Source organism: Lissotriton vulgaris, chromosome 7 (assembly GCF_964263255.1).
Source record: "Lissotriton vulgaris chromosome 7, aLisVul1.2, whole genome shotgun sequence".
NCBI lineage: Eukaryota > Metazoa > Chordata > Amphibia > Caudata > Salamandridae > Lissotriton > Lissotriton vulgaris.
In genome coordinates, this window is record NC_141695.1 from 220,933,019 (window position 1) to 220,956,042 (window position 23,024).

Here is a 23,024-nt window from a genome sequence, read left to right on the forward strand (position 1 = left end):
AAAGGTCTGCTGCTTTGTGCTATTTTTACTAGGACTAAACCCAGGTTTTCTCAGTCAATCTGGATTTACCTAAAGTGGCTCAGGTTTACTAATTTTGCGGAAGCCCATACCTTGCTCTCTACACAGTTAATAATCCAGAATCTCACATTCACTTGGATGAAAACAGAGTTGCACTAAAGTTAGGGTTGTGGTATTATATTCTCCTTTCGTCAAAGTAACATTCTTAAATCAGAGCCATGTCCCTAGTGTAGTCTATCGAACAGGGGAGACATCTCTCTATGTTGCATTGCTGAGGGAAGCCCATCATACTCGTGAAGCTTCATTTCTTTCCTATCTTCTAATATTCACAGGTCTGAAACTGTTTCACCCCCCAGTGTGTACTGTACACACTGGCCTAAAGCTCTTTGTAACCGCATATTGCAGTATATAAACAGGCCAGAAGCTGTATCCAACACTATTCCGTAGAGTGCATCTAGTAGGCAATGAGGGGTTTTAACTATTACGTTTATGCATGCCTTACGCTTTTTATAACCACCTCTTCAGTAATGTACTGATGCCTTCAGCCCCTTCACTAATTCCTTGTCTTTTTCCTTGTTTTAAGCTGCATTTACCCTGACGCTTGTCTCCTGCGCACAAGCCATAAGTGTCTCAGCCCTACCTTATACTGCAAACCACAGTCACGAGCTGCTGTGATTCTCGCCTGTGCACTGCCCTGACATGTATCTATTCTGCTGTACCCAGTACACTCTGCTGTCTCACTCCTTCCCTGGATCTTGTTGTCAGGCCTTTATCTGCTTTTAACCCCTGACAGGTGTCAGCTCCCAGGCCGGAGAATGGGCTCCAAGATCCAATGGACTCTGAGACAGGAGTCTGCGTCTCTCCTCGCGATCCTGCTTTGCTCGTGGTTCAGAGGTGAGGCTTCTGTGAAGGAAATATAATCCACATTTTACAACATTGCTTCCTAAATGTGTGCCTCCTTCTGACGGTGCCAGAAATCCTTTAATAAGCAACAAATATCCCATTATTCATTTTCTAATTCCACCATTAACTTTATAAATATCACTGTACTCACATGTTCCATGGAAGCGTTCTCAGCTCCATCAATCAAAGTTTTATCGACCTAATCCACTGATCAGATCCTTGTAGCCAGTGCCATGTTCGGTGAATCCATTATCCCACCTCTGTCCTCCGCCCTGGCTACTCATCCAACCCTTCGCTCTTCTGAGCTTTAAGCATTCATCTATTGATCCATTCACTGTTCATTCTCAGTTGTCTGCAGGCCTCGAACCGCTACATCCAAACTTCACCCTATTTCACCTGCATCACTTTCCCCTGACTACAGTTTGACTTTCACTTTTTAAAGAAATCTCCCATGCAACAGCCTTTGGAGATCTGTCAATATTTCCAGCCTCCCCGTGAGCAAACTGAGTACAGTTTATTACCCTTCAACGTAATACCTTTCTAGGCACATTTCATTCATCAACCCCTTCACTACATGCAATGCCAAACCTAGCTGTAGGAATACAACCAGTTCTTCCAAGCAAAACCCGGGGTTGGATTCTGAACCCAAAAACTTCCACTGAATTCGCTCGTGGAGTCCCAGGAGGGTCATTTGACCTCAGTCGCAACATCTGGTGCAGTTTCCTCTGGTGTCCGGGGGCAACAGTCCTATTGGACCCCAGACAGACTGGAGACTCAAGTGCTCCTCTTTAGCACTTGACCCTCAGGATAGTGAGGCAGAGAGGCCTTACTCAAGGAGGTGTTGAGGGGTAGACTCTCAGTGCACAGTAAAACGCAACACCGCATGATAGCTGTACTTTATAAAAAGAAAAGTACTTCAAACTACAGAGTAAAATGAAGTGTACATAAAATGATGATAAACAAGAAAAATATCTTTCTCTAGCTCCTTTCTGGCCACACCGGTGATCAAAAATTCTAATAAAGTGGTTAAGCCCTAAGTGATGAAAGAAGATTTAACATTGGGGGGCCAAGGGGGAGTTAACTATGGAGAATAGTTTTTATTGGTTCTTGTGAAACCTAAAGAATTGAGCCTGCTGTACTCTGGCAACCAAAAGAGCAACACAAATTAAAATAGCTTACTTGTTGCAATTCAAATTGCCACCAGTTTTGGTGGTTACTTTTCAAAGGTAAAATGTATCACTTGAGAGATTTAAGCAGCTTGGAAAATATATAATTTATTAAATTCAGTTGGCTGGAAGTGGAAGTTTTCACGAGCTTGGTATCTCTTCCCCAAAACTGAGCAGAACCAAGCAATGCCCAGGACCCCCCTCGAAAGGTCTGAAGTGTGCACCCAAACCTGACAAACAATGGTCACTTACACGTGTTGAGGTCATGTCTAGTGCCCAGTGGGCGCGGCCGCAATCCACCGGACTTCACTGGCTCACCCGCTAGTCTCTGGGGGCCACAGCTTGTCCTGGTGCATGTAGACCAGAATCCCAGCCATGGAGCAAGGCACAGCCTTATGTCTCAGGAACTGTTCATTGTGGCTGGAGCTTTGTGGTGGGATAAGCTGCGCTACTACCGGGGAATCGATTGTGGCCAACAAAGTCCAACACAATAGACCCAGGGTTCAAAGGTGAATATCCCCAGAACCAAGCAGCTTAGCCGGATGCCGAAAACAGCTCCCAATTCAGGGCGAGATCCCCAGGTACCTTAATTACCAGCTTCCCAGGCTAGGGATTCAGACTGATATCATCCTCATGGCCCAGATGGAATATTTAGCCAACTCAAGTATAAAGTGTATTTGGTCCCAGATTGTGTGCCACACTATCCAAAGATGCACATTGTGGCAGGAAGAAGGAGAACGCTGGGATCTCCCTGGTAGAATCTCTGCACAACTACAGAGGTTAATGGCCTTCCAACCCTATGCACATAAATACTATATTAGGGCAGGAAAAAGAGAATGTAAAAGAGACAGCTCCCAGATCAGCAGATAACTGTGCACTTCCACACAATGTGTTCCACCCCTCTCAATTGACACACACGAGGTCTAAATGGCCTCCACCATGTAATCTTCCACCCATGTTTAGAGACTTCTGACTCAACCACAACTGACTCAACTGACCTACTTATATGAAGATAAAGAGACCTCAGTTGGGGGAAACTTGCCAGACCTTTTGTATGAGGAGGCCAGCAGGAATCTCCCGCTGCGTGAAACAGGTTAAAGGCCTCCCTCTTCACTACAGAGGAGCACCACAGCGCAGGCCAGGATGGCTTTCCAGAGCCCTGCACTTGGCATTCCATTCCAACACTGAGTGCTTCTGTCATCCAGCAATGATGAGCCCTGCCCAACCCTTCTCCACTGAAACCCGTTACCTACGTCTTCAGTCCTGCACTGTTCCCCCTTCACTTATCTATGCTGTTCCTCCTTCACTTATCTATGCTGTTCCTCACTCATCTATGCTGTTCCACCTTCACTCATCTATGCTGTTCCACCTTCACTCATCTATGCTGTTCCTCCTTCACTCATCTATGCTGTTCCTCCTTCACTCATCTATGCTGTTCCACCTTCACTCATCTATGCTGTTCCTCCTTCACTCATCTATTCTGTTCCACCTTCACTCATCTATGCTGTTCCTCCTTCACTCATCTATGCTGTTCCTCCTTCACTCATCTATGCTGTTCCTCCTTCACTCATCCATGCTCTTCCATCCAACTCTCCTATTCCCACACTATCCCATTATTCCACAAGAGGCTGAAAACCTGGCTTTTATAGTAGTCCCTCTAGACCCTGGGTGTGGCTGCACTCACACCTGCTCAGTCCCTAGGCATCCTCCCAGGTGACAGAGGGCTCTACATATCTGCATAACATGAAATCAAACGCTTTAGTTCACACATCTTCTCTGACCTGCGTATTCAACAATCGTAGCAGCCACATCGACGTATTTAAACCTCCATCACACAAACCTTCTGAGCTGGTTGAATAGCTCAGGTTGGTGAACACTTGCTGCTGGTAAATGTGATTATCTGAAGGTCACAAGTTTGTTTCCCAGCCAGGCCAACTCAGCATTCCCACCTTCAGAGGTTAGTAACTTAAGTACCACAAATTGGACAGTAGTAAAACCTGTCATTAACAGCACTTTCAAAGTACAGAAGTGTAGTATGAAGAACTATATAAAACAAACCTTTATCTACGTACTAAAACCACCTCATCAGCACTCTCCTCATAGAAACACCCCACTTCCCAGCTCTAATGGTCAACAGTGTCATCAAAACCATATCTCAGCCCCATACTCATATACAGATCTCCCTTCCACTCAACAACCCTGCCAGGCTGAACCAAACACTCATCTCTGTCATCAATCACTCTGCTAACCCTTAGGAGCCCATCTATCATATCTTCCATGCTTAATTTATGTATGCATCATAACCCTCCAACTACTATGTCTGTGCTTCACATGCTGGAGAGTTGAGGAAAGAAGCAGACTTGTAAACATTTGCTGTGATATATAATGTAATACTCACTCATTCACTTACCCTGTCATTTGGTCATCCATGTAATGTACTATCCTCTATCTTCAGTTCATCACAAATGATTCTCATTCTTGAAGAATCACCTACAGACACACTACCAGCTACTATTGTGTTTATGGGCCACATACATCAAAAAAGCATTTTGCGATTTTTAACAAATCGCTATTTGGTAATCCCAAAAGTCTATGTTTGTAAGGAATCGCCAAAGATTTAGCGATTCCCTAATATTACCAAATAGTGAGTCGGTAAATAGGAGATCGCTATTAGGTAAGGGAATCGCAAGTTGCCATTCCCTATTTGTAGTCGCCATTTTAGGTGGCTGCTATTTTTGCGATTAGCTACAATTGCAACTACAAAACCTTTCTTACATCTTGAAAGGCTATTTTGCACTCACAAACGGTCCAAATTACTTCTTCGCACTATTTGTAAATGCAAAATTGTTTGATATATGTGGCCCTAAATTCTTGACTGTCTCTCCTTCCACCATCCATCATTGAACTACACAAACCCAGATGGCTATCAACCAACCTTCCATGCAAACATAATGTTATTAATTTCTTGCTGCACAGGTTTCTGGTGCCAGCAGCAGGCCTTCCGAATCCAGCCAAATAATGTCACTGCGGTGGCAGGAAGTGTCGTCGTCCTGCAGTGCGAGGTGGAGAACCCGTCTGGGTCTGTCCAGTGGGTGAAGAACGGGCTCTTGCTTGGACCCGAGAGGGTTATTCCTGGCTTTCCTCGATACACCATGTTTGGAGACCCTACCAAAGGTAAGAAAATAGCATTTAGGTCTTTTTTTCTGAGGAAGTAGATGTCCAAGGGCATTTAAGCCTTTGGTTCGCAGGCATGCCGTTGACCTGTCCCCCATCTCATCGTCAGGAGAGCACCATTTGCAGATCACCGGCTGTGAGCTGCAGGATGACGCGGCATATGAGTGCCAGGTTGGACGTTCAGAGACAAGCTATGGGATTATCTCTCGCACAGCCCTCCTGGACGTGCTCAGTGAGTAATGTGGTCTTTCGCTATGTTGTCCAGAGTCCCTATGAATATCAATGCTGGTCACACCGTTATAGGACTCATCTTCACCCCTTCCCTGTAAACCTTCATAGTTGCTTCTTCCTATGCCTATTCTTCTTTCATAGCACCTTTACAGACCCAATCCTCTGTCATGTCCTTCGCCCTTTTCATTCCCTGGTGTAGTCCTGAATATGTATTGTTTTTTCATTCATTCTCTTGCTCTCTTCCTGCCTACTTGTCTCCTCGATTGCTATTGCGCCCTTTTTCCTACCATCTCTGCCTCACATCTCTGCCCCCTTTCCTATCTTTCCATATCCGAATGGAAAAGAGAGTGTGTGCTGTTTCTTAAAGCACTCTGCCCATTTTCTCTCTCTCTTCTTGGTAGTCCCTCCTAAGACGCCATTGCTGAAGGAGTACCAGGCAGACAGCATCGTGACCTGGGTGGCCGGACTGGAATACACAGTGACCTGCAACGCCTTGGATGCTAAACCTGCTGCTGAGATCACCTTCACCAAAAGTGAGTCATGATATAAAGTGACTGGGATGAAGAGAATGAGCTGGTGGTGTGAGGGCCAGGAGACCTGAAGACAATGACCACAAGCAGAAGGGTCCAGGGTACCACAGAGCCAAACATCTAGATGAGACTGAGAGGAGCAATAGACTGCATTGAGTACTTACCAGTAATTGCATTACTCCGAGTCCATCTCTAGCTTAGATTCCTTACGTTGGTGAGGCCTCAGTGCCTCTCCCGACACCCGTCCCAAGCATAAAAGTCCCTCCCCACCTCCTCACTTCCTGTTTATTCAGCAAGCTCATTAACATACAGTGGGCAAGGTCATACAGGGTGGCATGGAGATATTTAGGAATCTAAGCAAGAGTTGAACTTGGATTAATTCAATTACCGGTAAGTGATTAAAGCATTATCCCCTTGACCCCGTTGTTTAGATCCCTTTCTTAAGTTAAGAAGTATACAAGCTAAAAGAAAGCCAGGACAACTGTGTTGATTGCAGAAACAACATTATATTACGCCATATTGTAAACTATGGTTACTTCACCGTAGACAGCACCCTTGAACCAAAGAGATCTTCCACTGCAGGATCCTGTGAGACCCTGTAGTGTTTAACCCGTTTACCAGGGCGGACATTCCGCCACGGTGGGGGCATTCCGCGTTACCAACAGCATAATCCCTTCCATGGAGAGCACCCCCAAGGGGGTCCCAAGGTGATAGCAGGGGGTAGGCCGCCACCAAAAAACTTGTGCCTCCCCTTCCACTCCCCTGGGTACGCCATCAGGGGGTTCCACACTTTGGGCAGGACCTCTGCATTGCAGTTTCTCTTTGCTGAGGTCCCGCCACAACTGCTGGACCTACGCCTCGATTGCGGAGGCCCTTTGTGATTCGGCCCTTGGGTAGTAAGCTGGTATGGGTTAGACAGGCACAGGAAATAGCTGGATCCAGGAAGAGGACTGGTTGGAGGTAGCAAAAGTCAGCAAAATAAAGTGAAGGGTTTTGGAGCTGATGGTTCTTGCAGTGGAAATGGTCTTGCAGAAGAAAGAGCTTGCAACAGGAAGGGGATAAGCAGGAAGGAGTTTGGAGCAAGGAGGGACACTGTTGGAAGTGACACAGATAAGACAGGATATTTGAGCAGAAAGGACAATGAAAGAGGAAAGAGTTGAGCAGAGAGTGGCCTAGTGCAGGAAGAGCACTTGAGCACAGAGAGTTTAGGAGTAGAAAGACGCAGGAATGCCCTGGAAGCACAAAAACGACTGAAGGAGTCAAAAGAAGGGAAAAGGTTGTTGGCATGGAGCTGGCATAGGTAGAAGGGCTGGAGTAAAAATGAATTAGGAGCAGAAAAGGGGAATGTCAGGAAGGAAGGGAGCTAGCCTCCCATTAGCTGATGCAAAGACGGAAAGGCACTGCAAGCAAAAAAGACGATCAATAAATACTACAGTATCCCCATGCTTGTACTGTGTACCCCTGTGCGGACAATAAAAGATACACCTATGTTGATGTGCATGCCCTGATTCTCTAACCCAAACTAATTAGGAGTCCAGTAGCCTAACTGGCGGAAGGGGATGCTTTTCTTTGTAAGGCAGAGTACACTGAAGGCAGCATCAACACCACCAGCCCATGGTGAGGGAAAAGATAAAGAAGCTGTCTTAACTAAGAGACGAATGCACAGCAAAGATTGGGCCTCTGGCCCTGAGGACAAGTGTCTAGGTCCAGTGGCTCATGAGGGGTATTCACCTTCCCTACTTCTGCCATTTGGGTGCTCTCCCATACTTAGAGTACTTGAGCAAAGTAAGACAGCCCTAGCATCGGTGTCACTTCAGAGCTGGAACAAAACAACGGTTTACATATGTGTACCAACCCCTAACAAGGGCGGCCTTAGGCATGTGCAAGCTGTGCACCTGCACAGGGCCACCAAACCCCAGGGGCCGCCCCGCCAATATATATCCTTAATATAAAAATCTACTGAAGATGGATACATATTTGCGTGGTGGCCCCTGGCAGGGATTTGGCGGCCTCCAGCTCTGTTTCACTTCCAAACACCCTGACCCCCCCCCTCTTCAGGGCCCCGCCTGGACCCCCTCCACCGGGGCCCCCTATCTACACTCCCTGCCCAGGGTCGCCTTAAGCCTAGAGCCGCCCCTGCCCCTAACCAGACCTTGATTTAAGAGCAGCGCGAGATACACTCACATCTAGCCAAACTCCAAGAACCCCAATCTCGTGCCACATGTGACATCTTCCTCGAATATATAAAATATCGGGATAAAAAATGCGGGATAATGGCTGCAAACCATCTTCCTCATGTGGCATTCTTCATACCACCTGAGACAGCCTCCTTGGGCAGATTGTGTCCAATAGTGCAATGAAGAAACCAAAGAGACCACAGACTGTCATCCTGACCTATCCATTCAGGTATCTATCCATCCATTCATATGAACCATATCAATTCAATAGAACTGATTGTTACGAAGGAGAATGTTTACACGGCCCACTTCCTGGTTGACCAGAGGGGGACATTTTGGAAATTAGCGCTCTAGTTGTTTTGACTAGAGATGCTACTTAAGCAGAATGAGTGCGCAGACGTGTCAAAGGCAAGCCTGTCTGCACATGCCTGCGTCCTGACTGCTCCCGGCGCCCGACCCCTGGGTCTGCTTGCCTAGAAATGCCCCCACTCTCTGTGTACTTTACAGAACAACTACTGAAGCTGCGGTGAGAGGGTTAGCCTATTTTATGCTTGCCATTTAACTTTGACGAAATGTAAGACTCAAGACCTAGCACGTGCAGCACCTGTGGTTTTACGGCATCTCACTTACCTGCTAGCTCGCCGTAGAACATTCAAAATAGGGTGAAAGTAGCCATGACACCGGAGGAATCAGTGAGGCCAGATGGAAATGTTTCCTAATCATTGCTAGGTCAATGATAAGACTGAAAGTTGATTTTGCAGAATGTCTGTCTGCTCTGGACCTTGAATATTATTAATAAAGTTTTATCTACATCATGGGATCCTGAGCTAATGATGCCGCTGGTCTCGATCCAGTAGATGCTATTCCTCCAGACTTCTTAATCTTCAGACTGAATAGAGTAGGAAGGCCAGGAGGTGGTCTTGCAGTGGTTTATAAAGCACAGTGTCAATGTAACCTACAATTCAATTTCTGTAGTAGTTCGTGTGAAGCCGTTAAGTTTTGTTTGTGAAGTTTTATATAGCGCTAACTAGACCCGAAGGTAACAGAGTGCTTTATATGAGCACCAGTTACGTTACAGACTGACACATTCATTTTTTTTAGGCAAGGGCAGATTAAGTGATTTGCCCAGAATCACAGAATGTTGAGCGTCCCTGCCGAGAATCGAACCTGGTTCTCCAACTTCGAGGTCGACCACCAAGCCCTTAGGCCACATTCTCTCCTACTAGTTCTTTTTCTGGAATACTAATCTACATGCCCCTCTGGACCCAGACTTATTTCCTGATTTAAATATTGAACCTTATAGAGCCCTTCATGGCAAATGGCAAAAATGCTCTTTTGGTGGACTTTCATTTTCATTTTGAGGTTAGCGCTAATAGAGATTCTATGGCCCACATGCATCATTGTTTCATTTTCCACTTCCTAATTTGCGATTTTTAGGGAATCGCAAATTAGGAAATGGAAAATGGAATGCATGTACATTTTCTCAAAATATTTGAGAATCGGTAAAAATCGCAATTTTTACCGATTCTCAAATATTATGCGATTAGCAAAGTGCGAATTCGCAATTCCCATTCATTCCTATGGGCTAAAATGCCCATAGGAATGAATGGGAATTGCGAATTCGCACTTAGAAAATCGCAAATCCTGATTGCATTTCAAGGGTGGAGAGGGGGGTTCAAATGACCCCCCCCTGCACCCATGAAATGTTGTCTTCGCATCATGTTGCACACACATGTCCGTAACATGAATGTGTAAAAAATGCTTTTGCAGCGTTTTTAACACTTTTTGCAAATTTACCGAGTGGTTCAACCACTCGGTAAATTTGACACCCTAATTGCGAATTCACAATTATAAAAGTAATCATGCATTGCTTTTAAGAAATCGCAAATTTGCGATTTCTTAAAAGCAATCGCATTTTTAGAAATCGCAAAAATGTTGCGATTTCTAAAAATGCTTGATGCATTCCAAAAAGCATTTTTGGAATCGCAAACGGCCAATTTTAAGGAATCGCACCGTTTGCGACTCCAAAAATGCTTGATGCATGTGGGCCAAAGTGTATAAAAAACTGTTTCCCAACAGGTTTCAGTTCAAGACAATTCAATAATGTATGCAGGCAGCATTACATAAAAGAGAAACAAGGAGACTTGTACAATTAAAGGGCTTGTAATTCACCAATTCTAAAAAGAAGTTGCACATAGAAATACAGTTAGGCAGCACTGTACAGAGGAAATCATGTGACAACCCGGAGACACTTGGTGAGTTGTGATATATACAATTAGTGAGAAGTGACGACGCAAGTGCTGAAAGTGAACAGCGTGAACGGCGCAAGGTGATCAATATATATACAGTATAGGCTCACTCAACGAGACTCAGTTTGAACAATTTTAATCAAAGTTTCAACATTGTTTGGAGCCAAAGACATGAGATGTGCCATAGAGTTGCGCTGTGGTGTCGACGGCGTTTCGATCCCCGTGAGTCGGGATCGTCTTCAGGACAGGGTTGTCATGTTGATGGAGTGCTCGAGATTAATTGGCGGGCTGCCAGGGGCCTTAGTAGGTGGACGGATGGGCAGCGTCTCCAGTGGAAGATAAATATTGCCGATGGACGCGTGATATCCGGGTCCAGGAGCAGGGGCAATTAGTAGATCGTCTGAATCGATGTAGGTGTAGGCATTATCAGTTAGGGACGGACAGTGCCTGAATCCCCCGGTGGCTGCATGGGTGGGGGCCGGTTTTGGGCCCCTGGGGGGTGTTTTTGTTACAGGGCCGTTTTTGCAGCATAGCTGCAAATACGGCCCTGTAACAAAATCGTCCGAAAACCGCCCCTGGCAAAGAGCGCAGCACTTTGCAGGGCCGGTTTTGGTTCCCAGTCTGGCCCTGTTTATTTGTGACTTTTGCCAGTTGGGCTGTGCTTGCTTGGTACAATATGGAGTTGATGTGACAAACTTTTCTAGTGCTGCCTTTGATTCCCATTTCAGCCCTGCATGGTAAACAATGTGGGGAGCGGGTGGCTAATGAGAGTTTGTGAATTCCCAAAACTCATAGATATAAATCTGTGCATAGGAGCCGGTGTAGGAGTATAGATTTTTGTGGGTTTTGATTTCGAATTAGGCCCTTAAACAGGCAATCTGCAGGCTGAGCATAGTCTTTTCACCACCCTCCCAATTTAGACCATGTTAATCTTTGGATAAGTTGTGCTTATGTGATAGGCTTGAGGAGAGTGAGTAAGAGGAGACAAGGAAAATGATTGCGGAGAAAGGGAGCAATCACTGAGGACAAAAGAGTCAGTTTCACTCAACCGACTGATCATTTGCATGAGTGATTTTGGAACATGCACAGATGGGGGAATTTGAAAATGTGTTAGTCTAACGCAAGATGGGTGACGCTTACCAGGGCTGAGTAAGGATACAGAAAGCTGGGAAATGCTGAAAGGTGGATACTCGAAAGGATAACATGCTAAATCAGGGGAATTTGCAAGTGCGTATGACTCTGAGTGGAGAGAAGATCTGGTTAGGGACACATCATTGGAGCTCAGTTCCTCATTGGGCGAACCGCCATGGTTTCACGCTTTTCTATGTAACATTTGCCCACGGGAGACTGTTTGAAGGGAAAATCTCTTGAGACTGTGGCAGCAATTGTTTTACAAATTATACAGGGCTACTTCTTCTCAGACCAGTCTCCTGCAGGCGTAAATTACTTGGAAAAGCGTAACCGCTGGTATGTTGTGCGATATTTGTATGCGATGCATGCTCTTGCATACAATTGTCATGGAGAGGATTAGCAAAATCTGTTTAATGGAACACAGTAAGTTTAGTGAAAGTTTTGCTTAAAATAACATGAGAAAAATGTAACTTTTCCCATCCACCCCTATGGGGAGTTACAGTGAGCTACAGCCTAGAGTCTGGACACAGCTCCTTTAATCCTCTTGTCCTGAATCTCCTTTCACAGGTGGCAGCGCCCTCTCTGGGGTCACGTCTGACATCCGAGCAGGCTCCAAAGAGAAGCTGTCCCACACTGAAGCCATGGTGAGGTGAGAAAACCTGTAACCTCTTGACCATGGGGGGCTGGAAGGGTAATCCTGCCCTTGGGCATCAGGGATAAATGTCATCTGGGACGCGTGGGCATAAAAACATGAGTGTTAAGAGCATATGGGCATTGTTGATATGTTGGCAGGGTATCTGAACACATTGGCATTAACAACAGTGCACAACAAGGCCGTTTCAGCATTGAAGATACAAGCGGTGTAAAGGAGGTGAAGGCAATCTGTGGAGAGGAGGCACAGAGTAGCATCAGGGGAGATGACAATATATGAGAGAGATGTTATTGTTAATACTGGATATGTGAAGAACCGCCTGCCCTGAACTCTAAGATGATGAATGTATGAGTGAACAGTACTAGATCCCTCTTCAGCTAGTTCTGGTCTGAACAGGTCCCATTGTGTAAATACCTACAAGCTTCATGTGTTTGACTAGTGCCAAGAAGAAGCTAGACTTCTTTGGCAGTGATCAAGATGTGAATTCAAGCCATGAAGATTTAGCCAATATTGAAATTACAGTCGAAACATTAGACCACATTCCTAATAACAGTCTATGTTTGCCCCTAACCAAACCTTGGCTTTTCCTGTGCCCTGCAAGTGGAGTATGCGTTTTATTGTCCTATGTACTAACTTAGTTTACTGCCTCATATTTGATACCCAATGCAGAATAATAGAACACAGTGGTTCAGCACTCCCATACAGTACACAGTAACAATGATATCACAAAATAATGATTTTTAAAAGATCAATTCAGTAGGACTTAAAGTTTTCTTTTTCTTTTATTCAAAATCTTCATACAAAGCGTAGCCAAGGCGTTTCGTCCAGAGGACTTCTTCAGGGCGAAAAGATATGGAGATAATGTCAGACGTATTTCAGGGATATAGTTTTCGGAACTTCCAGTGAGCGTGACAATAGTAGCCTTATTTTAAATAAAACAGGTCAATCTTTTGGTTAGAGTATTCATCCTTATAGACAGTCAAGAAGGATAGTTTAGAGTGGTGCCAATATATGCATCCTATTCTTATGACATCCGTGTTCGCTTGTTGACTCACGGCATATCAGCTCAGCCCCGGTAAAGGCTTCAAGTTTGTGGTCAAATTTGTGTTACTGGATCCGAAGGTCTTTGTCATGGTTTAGTGTTTGATAGTTTTATAGTCAAAGAAGGGGTTCCTGTTCCTCAGTACATTCTGAGTCAAGCAGAGCATTTGAATAGTAATGGTTGTTAACGAGGAACTAATGCAGATATTGATCACTGGGTTTGCTATGTCCCTTGATGTAAAGTCGTAATTAGGTTCACTGCCCAAGTCCGGCCTACCTAGGTTTGCGTAATGTATTTTCTTCTTATTGAAGATTTTATAAACCATTGCAGTACTGCAATTTGTGGAGGACCAGCTCTTCATCTTGGTTCACAGTAAGATGTAGCCTCATCGTCCTCCTGAAGAAGAAGCTGCCAGAGATGCCATCAGAGATGGCATTGAGTTGTGTTTGGAATGGTGGGCAGAAGCAAAGAAAAGTCAGTCACTGTGTTCAGGCTGGTTCAATAGAGGCCGTCAATGGGAAGTATTTCTAATTAGCCATGAGGTTCCTAGACTCTGGCAGCTGTTTTTACGATTATCATATTGTAGCTCAGCTGACACAGTCCCAGCCTTAGGAAATGTTCATGAACATTTGTATTTAGAGACTCGAGGCCCAATGCGCAAAGTTTCCGATAACGAGGAGTTGTGAGTCATTACTATACACTGAGGAGTAAGTCATAAATAGTAAACAGTGAGGCACCCTCATACACCGGAAAACTTTGTGAATGCGGCCCTGAGTGACAAGATGTTGGTGTAGGAGACAGTAAAGACCTCGTTTGGCAAATGTTCTCCAAACAGGGTGTTTTTTGTTTCCTGCTGCTCAATAAGGATTCGCTCCTTATTGTTGAAGCTATCTACAGTTTGTTTATAAGGTTTGGTGCATTGTGAGATTTGCGATAAGAGAATGAGTGCTATCACGGAAAGTGTCAGGGATACAGCCATGCACCTGTTGTTTTTTGTGGCCTGAGGTCTTACTATTGTGTGCACACTGAAAAGAGATCCCGCCTGCTGTATACAAATCATACCAGTCACTGCTCTGAACAGCACCTCTATCTCAAGCACACCTCCAGCAGTCCCAGGACCAAGGGACATCTTCACATATCTGGAGATACAGCACCTGCTGGAAGCATGCCACCACCATCTAAGCACATATCTATGCTCTCTAGTCCATCACTCTACAATGCTGCAGAAGCCACTCGCCTTTACTCATTGTCACTGCGTACCAGTGCTCCCGCACCTCACCTCTTGTGTGTGTGTGTGTGTGTCTCTCGGACACTATCACCATCATGACCGTCCATCTTTGATGCCATTCCCTCCACACACCTGTCTCATTTCTGCCTCTAGGGCAAACCCCTTTCAGTCCACATCACTATCCTGACCCTCACCTCTAGAATCCTTTACTTTACATGACCTCCCCAGGCCCTCACTTTTTGCAATTCTTCATACCATATCTCCACCCTGAGTGTCTCACTATTATAAGTTGTCCTTCCATCTCACTGCCTTCAGGTGTTCACCTTTGACCTCCTGTACTCCACATTTCCTCCTCCTTTCTTCATCCCATGCTTCTTTAACACATCACCATCCAATCCCTTTCATTCTGCCTCTCTGCACTCTACCTACCTGCCTAGAGCCCCTTCCCACTCATGTCTTTCATTCCACATCTCATGCCTCAGCCCTCACTTCTGGAAGCTTGAATCCACATCCTCTCTGTACCCTTCAAATATTTCCCCCATTCTCAAACCCTCAACCATAAAGTCCTTCCCACTTATCACCACAGCCATGTCTCTCCTTCTTCACACCACATCACAAGGACAAGACCACTGGCCCATGGCAAGTCTCCACCGCTGCCTTTTATATCTATTGTTCTTCACATCACTACATGCTTACCTCTGGCATTCTTCATTCCTTACATTCCTACCCGCTTACCTCTGGTACAATTCCTGCACTCCCTACCTCGGCACCACAACCTGTCTGTTGAGAGGTGGCCGATATGCAGCTTCTGAATTTATCCCCTTTTAAAGCTCCCATCAGCAATCTACCCTACTTTCTATCTCCTGCTTGCATTAAGACTCATCTCGTGCTATTGCAGGGTGACCCCACAGAGCTCCGACAATGGGAAGAGTTTTGCGTGTGGGGCCAGGAATGACGCTCTCACCACTCCTGCTGTGGCTGGCTTCATCATGAATGTTTTGTGTGAGTACCTCTTGGATAATATATTCTCTCACAATACTTATCACTCAGAGTTGGGTCAAATTTCAAGAAAGCCAACTGAAGCGGGGGTGGGAGCGCGCTCCAGAATATGGAAAATAGGAAATATAGTGGTGAGATCTTGGCATGAAGAAAGAGAGTGCCTAATTAGAGGGTAGTCATACCTTAGGGAAAAGTATGGGGCGGCCATGAACAGGAACCCAACTTGACCAACAAGAGGCCTTATTGTTAGACCAGCAAAGTACACTTGCATTTGACCCTAAACTCCTAATTTTGATCCACTACTCAGATGTAACCTTTTAGTAGTAAGATCTTTCTTTGTGGACTACCACAGCTTTATAGGACATTTGGGTGTTACTTTGTTCACTGTGGAGAGACCCACCCTTTGATGACAGGAAGTTCATTCAACACATCATCTCTTGAACATTCATATCTGTTTTGTTTTAAAGTCCCTCCACAGTCTCCTGTCATCGAGGGTTACAACCAGGCAGAAGTGAAGGCCGGAGAAAACCTTAAGCTGACATGCACGTCCACCAGTGGCAACCCTCTGGCCACGCTACAGTGGTCCAAGGTAAGTGCCCGACTGTTATTCCTCGATTTATTAATGATAAGTAAAGAGTCCCAATAAAAAGATTTTGCTTCAACCAGTGCATCTACTCTTCTCTAGAGGAGGTAACAATATGAGTAATCAAGACCGATGAGTTGGAACAGCTATGGTCTACATGGTATGCTAATTGAGCATATTCAAAAAGTAGAGGTTACTAAAGATAGTAAGGTAGCAAAACACTGAGCACTTGGACAGGTTGTGCCAATTAAACCATTGCTCAGGTAACCTTTAAGGAGAGGAAGTCATAAAAGCCATGCCTAAAATGTGAGAAGTCATTCCGCTCTGTTGGTATTCTGAATGCATTCAATTCTGCACTTTGGGTGTAGACAATGATAAAAAGAAAATGAAAGCCTGACAATTTTAACATACTTCTGGGGGTCCAAAACTCGTAATCTGTTGAGGCATGATGCATTCCATGCACATAGATTTGCAGTTTTTCTGAACTTTAAAAAGATTGCAAATGTTTTCATTCAATCACTACATTTCACTTCAGAATCCAGTGATTTATATACCTGTTATCTGTGGAGAACACAAGTTTCAATGTATACACAGATGGCAGGGCGGAAACAACAGGGAGTTTACAGATCGTATTGCACAGCATCAACCATGCAAACCCCAGTGCTTTCTATTAGTGTGTTAAAATGTTATCAGGGCTTTAAGGTTTTAAGAGAGGACCATACAACACAATCAAGGATAACAAATCCCACAGCATACTATGTTTACAAGGCTGGTAACACTGGCGCCATCGTTTCAACAAAGTATAATGCACACGTAAAGCATGCAACACAGTAGTGCCAACATGTTTACTAGGTATACGGCACACACACACACACAGACATCACCGTGTTTTTAAAGCATATGGCACACTAGTAACTGTGTGTTTACAAAGTATATGTCATACTAGCAGTACCTGTGTTTACAAAGTAATGGGAATACATACATCGCAGTGTATATAAAGCATATAGCACACTAGGAACTGTGTGTTTATAAAGTATATATCACACTAGAAGCATCTGTGTTTACAAAGCGAAGGTCACACATACATCTCTGTGCTTACAAAGCAACTGTGCAACTAACAACTGTGTGTTTACAAAGTATGTGTCACTCTAGCAGCACATGTGCTTACAAAGCATATGGCACATATACATCACAATGTTTATAAGGCATATGGCACACTATTTTATATTTTTAAAATACATGACATGTAGCTGGGTCTTTACAAAGCATGGGTCACACTAGCAGCACCTGTGTTTACAAAGCATAGGGCATACACACCACCATATGTATAAAGCATATAACCCACTAGCAACTATGTGTTTGCAAAGCAGGGCAAGAGTCGGGGTACACGGGGGTGGAGGGCGTCCACCGACTTTTTTCACAGGGTGGAAGCAGTCCGCCTTGCCAAGAAGTTGGACCCACTGATAAAGATGCTGAATTCGTCCAGGTGTAATTTCCAAACACCGGGACACTTTCAGCAGCGCCTGCACGTTGTTATCTGCTTTTGATCCGCAACAACGTGCAGGCAGGGATTGGATGGGGCTCTCTTATTTCTGACTCATGCTGGGTCCATAACAAAGGCCGAATCTGAGGGGTCATCAGTCCTCCTTTTGTTCGAGTCTCCTGGCTGGCAGCAGTCAGCAGCCTCACACCTAGAATCAAATGCAGCAAAGGGGAAACAAAGGCTCACACCTTGTTAGCACTTCACACATACCTGAGAGGCAGCTTTTCACTTTGTTCAGTCCCTGTTTATGAGATATGCATGCACTGTAAGAATGCCACTTGTGTTGATCTATCCCAGTATTTGCACAAAATAAATAGCATTTATATAGTGCTACCCCTGAGTGGCGTTGTGAGGGCTAAATATTTGATGTCACTTCTTGTGATGCCACTTCCTGTGATGTCACACGCCTCACAAACCATGATGTCGTGATTCCACTTGCATTCTCATTAACTAGGTTAGTCCCCCCAATTCTTTTTTTAGGACTTGTGCCCTGTTACAAAGTTTATGTCACACATACAACTGTTTTTACAAAGCAGAGGGCACGCATACATCTCTGTGTTTATAAAGCATATGGCGACCAGCAACTGTGATTTTACCCATCGAATGACAGACCAGAACCCAAAATGTTTACCAAACATATTCCCCACACTTTGTTTACAAAGCAGAAGGCACATAACAGCTGTGTATGGCACACTGTTACCGGTCTGTTTACAAAGCATATGCCACACTAGCATTAGCCTTTTTGCAGGATATACAGCAAACTTTGTGCACAGTGTGTTAACATAATGTGTCTTTAGTGTATGTGCAAAGCAGATAGCAGTAGCATCCACTTGCTTAGCGGCTAGAGTAATTTATAAACTCTTTGTTTACAAAACAGCACAAAGGAAATTAAGCCCTCTATTTCCAAAAGAGTATTGAAGAATCAAATACATGTAGATTTACTGTGCTAACACATTCAATGGTACCACATTGGAGCAAGACACACAAGAGGGGGGCAGCAGGTAGAACGGCCCATAGTTGTGATGTAGTCCCTTATGCAGTTCAAAGCAAGCACTGGAGAGGAGGTGGAATGATACACCCAAATAGTCAGTAGTATTCGCTGTGAGAGAATACATCACTGGCTGAGGCAAGACATGATTGACAAAGTCTCAAGCCAATGACTGGTAGCGGCTGTTTGAAGAATGGTTGAAAGAGGCACAAATGCCATTCTTATTAATAAAACAAACAATGATGTCTAGTGTGCTCTCTGCTCTTACCCCCACTAGAGAGGGCTTAAATCCAACAGTCTGTCCACCTAAAGGGCAGAAAAACAGTTGGAGCTTTCAGAGTGGGAGGTGCAGCGAGATGCCACGACCGGCTGGTCCGAACTCAATTCCTTAAGGAAAATCTCTGGTTTGAAGTGACCACAAAGGAGTGGGCTACTCACTATCCTGGCCTCTCTTCTGGGAGGGCACAGGGGCTAGTGTGCTTTCTGCCACTCATAGCCCACGGTGAAGACAGGATTGGGTAAATCCTCCAATCTGCCCCCCATTGAGGCAGAAAGATTGTTGGGGCTTTAAGGTGTGCAGCTGAATGCCAGGACAGACAGGGCTCCACCCCATTCTGTTTTTTAGTAACCAGTTATCTAATGTGCTTAGTGTGATTTCTGCCCCCCTATAGGGAGGGTAGATTTGGGGCGGTGAACGACCTTTACAACAAAACTTTTACAACGCACTACCATTACAATGCAGGCATTACAACGCAAACCATTACAACGCATTGCGCTGGGGGGCGCTCTAGGACAGGGAATAAGTTTAATTTTCTATCAAACACCTTCCCTAGTGTCCACGGGGACTGGAGTTGGAATAGAAAATTAAACTTTTCACTATCCAGCACCCCAAAGCGCTATGCGTTGTAAAGGTTTGCGATGTAAAAACTGCGTTGTAAAGGCATGCATGGTAAAAGTATGCGTTATAACGTCATACATCCATTTGGGGCTAAACCCCCACAAACGGTGTTCAGGATTTAGAGGTGGGGGATACGGCCTGATGCCAGGATGGGAAAGCCTCCACTCCATTCTACTTTTTAAATAATAAATCTCTCTTCTTGTATCTCATTGAATTTCTGCCCACCATCCCCTATGAAGTGAAGATTCTAGGTAGATCTCTCAATCTAGCCCCAGGTGGCAGAAATACTGATCAGGCATTTGTAAGGATCCGGTCGCAGTTTCCGCAGGAGTGCCAGGAACCAACGAGAACCCCAACCCTTCCCCCTTACACCACCTGTGCCTATAAAACACTAGGACACAAGGGTGATATGGAGGGAAAGGAGGGAACAAAACAAGGAAAGTAGGGGGAGACAAAACACTGGACTCTTCGGACACTGCTCTCTTCTGCTTCTTTCGGAAGATGAAGCTACAAGGAATAATGGTTAATACAACAACAGTCAACCCACAAGCCCCCAATGCTAATACATAAACCACCTTTTACCTGAGAGCACAAGGGTTTGTCAATGAAAGCAATTAGGACATCTTCTGGAAACATACATGTGATCATGGAATTTATGGATATCCAATTTGGCCTAGATTGAGGGATATGAAATATTACCTCTGGTTATGACACTAGTATGTACCTATATAAGGGTATGAGTATACTTCTTACCTATAATATCAAAAGGGAGGGAAGAGGATACGGAGTCCATTCGGTTCCCCTATGCAAGTAACTAATAATCAAAAGAGAATGGACACTAGTTTCTGCAAAAAACCAATAGTTTTTTTATCGATACCCTCATAGACTTCCTGGAATTATCGTAGCGGTATATCTTTTTTCCGCCCCATCAGGAGTCCTGGCATAGTCATTGGGTCAACGATTAACGTGCAGGATGCCTGCCTCACCAGAGGCTACTTCTGGTATTTACAGAAGTGTCCAGAAATAAAAAAGGAGGGGGAAAAAACTTTAAAAAAAATAATGACTTAGTCAGGACTGTACAATGTAATATCGAAAAAAAGGACTAGTCACTATCATTAAGAACCATTGTGATATGTAGGTAGTTGAGTTATTGGGCTACCATATCATTATAAAGGAATGTCAACATGTTTCAGCTCTCGGGGCCCACAGTGGTCAGGGGAGCTTTCGTCAGGACAGAAACAAAAACAAACATACATACAGAAAAAACGCACACTATTGGTGTGTGTTGCGAAAGTGGTTAATTGGAATTTCCAAGCTGTAAAGAGAAAGAAACCAACAAGGAGCTTGTATCAGTTGGTATGCATGTGAGGTTTGGCATTCTAGTGCACACATTATCAAGCATTATTTGTGCTAACAAAGATTAACCCTGTTTGTAAAGGTAATCGGGAAAAAGGAGAAAATAGGAGAAACAGCGGTCTGGGGAGGGAGTGGTATTCAGCCCTGCGGCTGCTAATTGATCAATGTCTTAAGGATGGTGGTCAGACATCAGTCTTCATATGATAACTGTTTGTTGATATTGCTGGGGATCGGATCTCTAGATCGTTACCATGTTAAGACAACTAACGATCTAGAGATCCGATCCCCAGCAATATCAACAAACAGTTAGCACAAAGATGTTGGAGGATCTTCTCTTCATGCAAGATTGGACATATAAGACCCCCCGTCACTTTATACTGGAATGCTGCAGATTGGCTCTACAAGAGAATTACTTTGAGTACAACGGTCAACTATTTCTCCAATGCCATGGGACCTCCATGGGCAGTGCGTTTGCGCCTTCGGTAGCGGGACTCTATGTGAGCCGCTTAGAAGAAGAATGCATCCTTAACAGCACAAACCCTTACGTTTCCAGTATCAAATATTGGAGACGTTATATTGACGACGTCCTACTCATATGGGACACACAATCTGATCTCACCATCTTAATAGACTGGCTCAATGGCAGAGACCCATGGCTGAAATTCACCTTTACATCGCACAGGCAAACAATTGATTTCTTGGACCTTACCATTTTCTCCGAAAATGGAAGATTGGAGACCAAGACCTTCACCAAACCTACAGCCAAGAACTGTTTACTGTCATACTACAGTTACCACCCTCGTCCCCTACGAGATAATCTTCCATACAGTCAATTTCTTAGACACAAACGGAACTGTAGTAAAAAAGAAGATTATAAAAAACAAGCAGAAGAACTCAGTCAAAAGTTGAAGAAAAGAAACTACACACCGGCAATAATAAGGAAGTGCGAAAAACTGGCTAAACATCAGCCCAGAGACGTTCTCCTACAAAGCACCAATAAAGAACCAGCCAAAGACCTTGTGACCTGTGTAACAACTTTCTGCCCAGCCACCTATGAAGTTCAGAAACTAATAAAGAAGAAATGGCAGATACTAACCTCTGGAACCCTGAATTGGCCGAAGCCAAGGTTTGCAAATAGAAGAACAAAAAACATAAAAGACGTTCTTGTTCACACCAGACCGAAGAAATTACTTCCAAGGTCAAGCATCAGAGATGTAAATATGATGCCAGTTACCGGACATTATCCATGCGGTACATGTGGGGTTTGCAAATTTACCTCCAGCACGAAGACCTTACAATTAAATGACAGCTTACTATGGACTCAAAGAAGCCATACAAACTGCAATTCGACACACGTGATCTATCTAATCACATGTCCATGTCAAAAACAATATATCGGCATGACCTGCCGCAAAGTCAAACTCCGTATAGGAGAACACCGGAGCAATGTTAGGTTGAAAAAGAACACAACTAAACTATGCACCCACTTTGTAGAGGCTGGCCATACATGTGACGACCTAAAATGGACAGTCCTGGAAATGCTAGACTTTAAAGATCAGAACGCTGAGCAAATTCTATTCAACAAAGAACAGAGATGGGTTGATCGTTTAAAGACAGACATAGTGGGAATTCTGTTAATCCGGCCTGACCAGCATGCAGGAGAATGAGAAATCTGTGGCTATAACTCCTAAGCGCAAAGATCCAAACTAGTATATGATACCTGAAAAGTCTATTAGACATCCCACCATCTTACAGTGTTCTTTCTGTACACACAATAGTCCTTTTTTAGTGTCCTTGATAAGTATAAAAGACCGGAGAACTAAGACCCGCCCACAACCAGGGGCAGAGTCAGCACTAGGCACGAAATCCGCGCCGCATGGGTAAGAATGGCGTTTTCCTGTGTTCCTTCAGTGATCAGGTAAGAACGCCTTTGCAACTAACCATAGACACTCCATTGTCTCCCACTTAGTAAAAATCCAGAAGCGACTCCCGGTCCCTGTTGATGCCAATAACTGAACTTACAAGGTAAAACACTGGTGTGTGCATGGGTATCCACGGTATACCGCTTATATAGCATTTTTAGAACAGTCACAATTATCTGATGTCCAATGTGGTTAACTATATAGAACCGCTACCATGTGTATTAATCCTTAACA

General features: G+C 44.5%; 1 protein-coding gene across 1 annotated transcript in view; it reads left to right on the forward strand.

The window, feature by feature from the left end:
* The first annotated feature begins 810 nt into the window (after positions 1 to 810).
* The window catches only part of NPHS1 (NPHS1 adhesion molecule, nephrin), a 269,434-nt gene continuing 247,220 nt past the window's right edge, over positions 811 to 23,024 (forward strand). Inside the window, exons 1-7 of the mRNA XM_086929995.1 lie at positions 811 to 912; positions 5,064 to 5,261; positions 5,371 to 5,493; positions 5,894 to 6,025; positions 12,147 to 12,228; positions 15,400 to 15,503; positions 15,968 to 16,089. Of these exons, the coding sequence (XP_086786121.1) occupies positions 834 to 912; positions 5,064 to 5,261; positions 5,371 to 5,493; positions 5,894 to 6,025; positions 12,147 to 12,228; positions 15,400 to 15,503; positions 15,968 to 16,089 (840 nt within the window). The 5' untranslated portion in view covers positions 811 to 833. The remainder of the gene's footprint in view (positions 913 to 5,063; positions 5,262 to 5,370; positions 5,494 to 5,893; positions 6,026 to 12,146; positions 12,229 to 15,399; positions 15,504 to 15,967; positions 16,090 to 23,024) is intronic.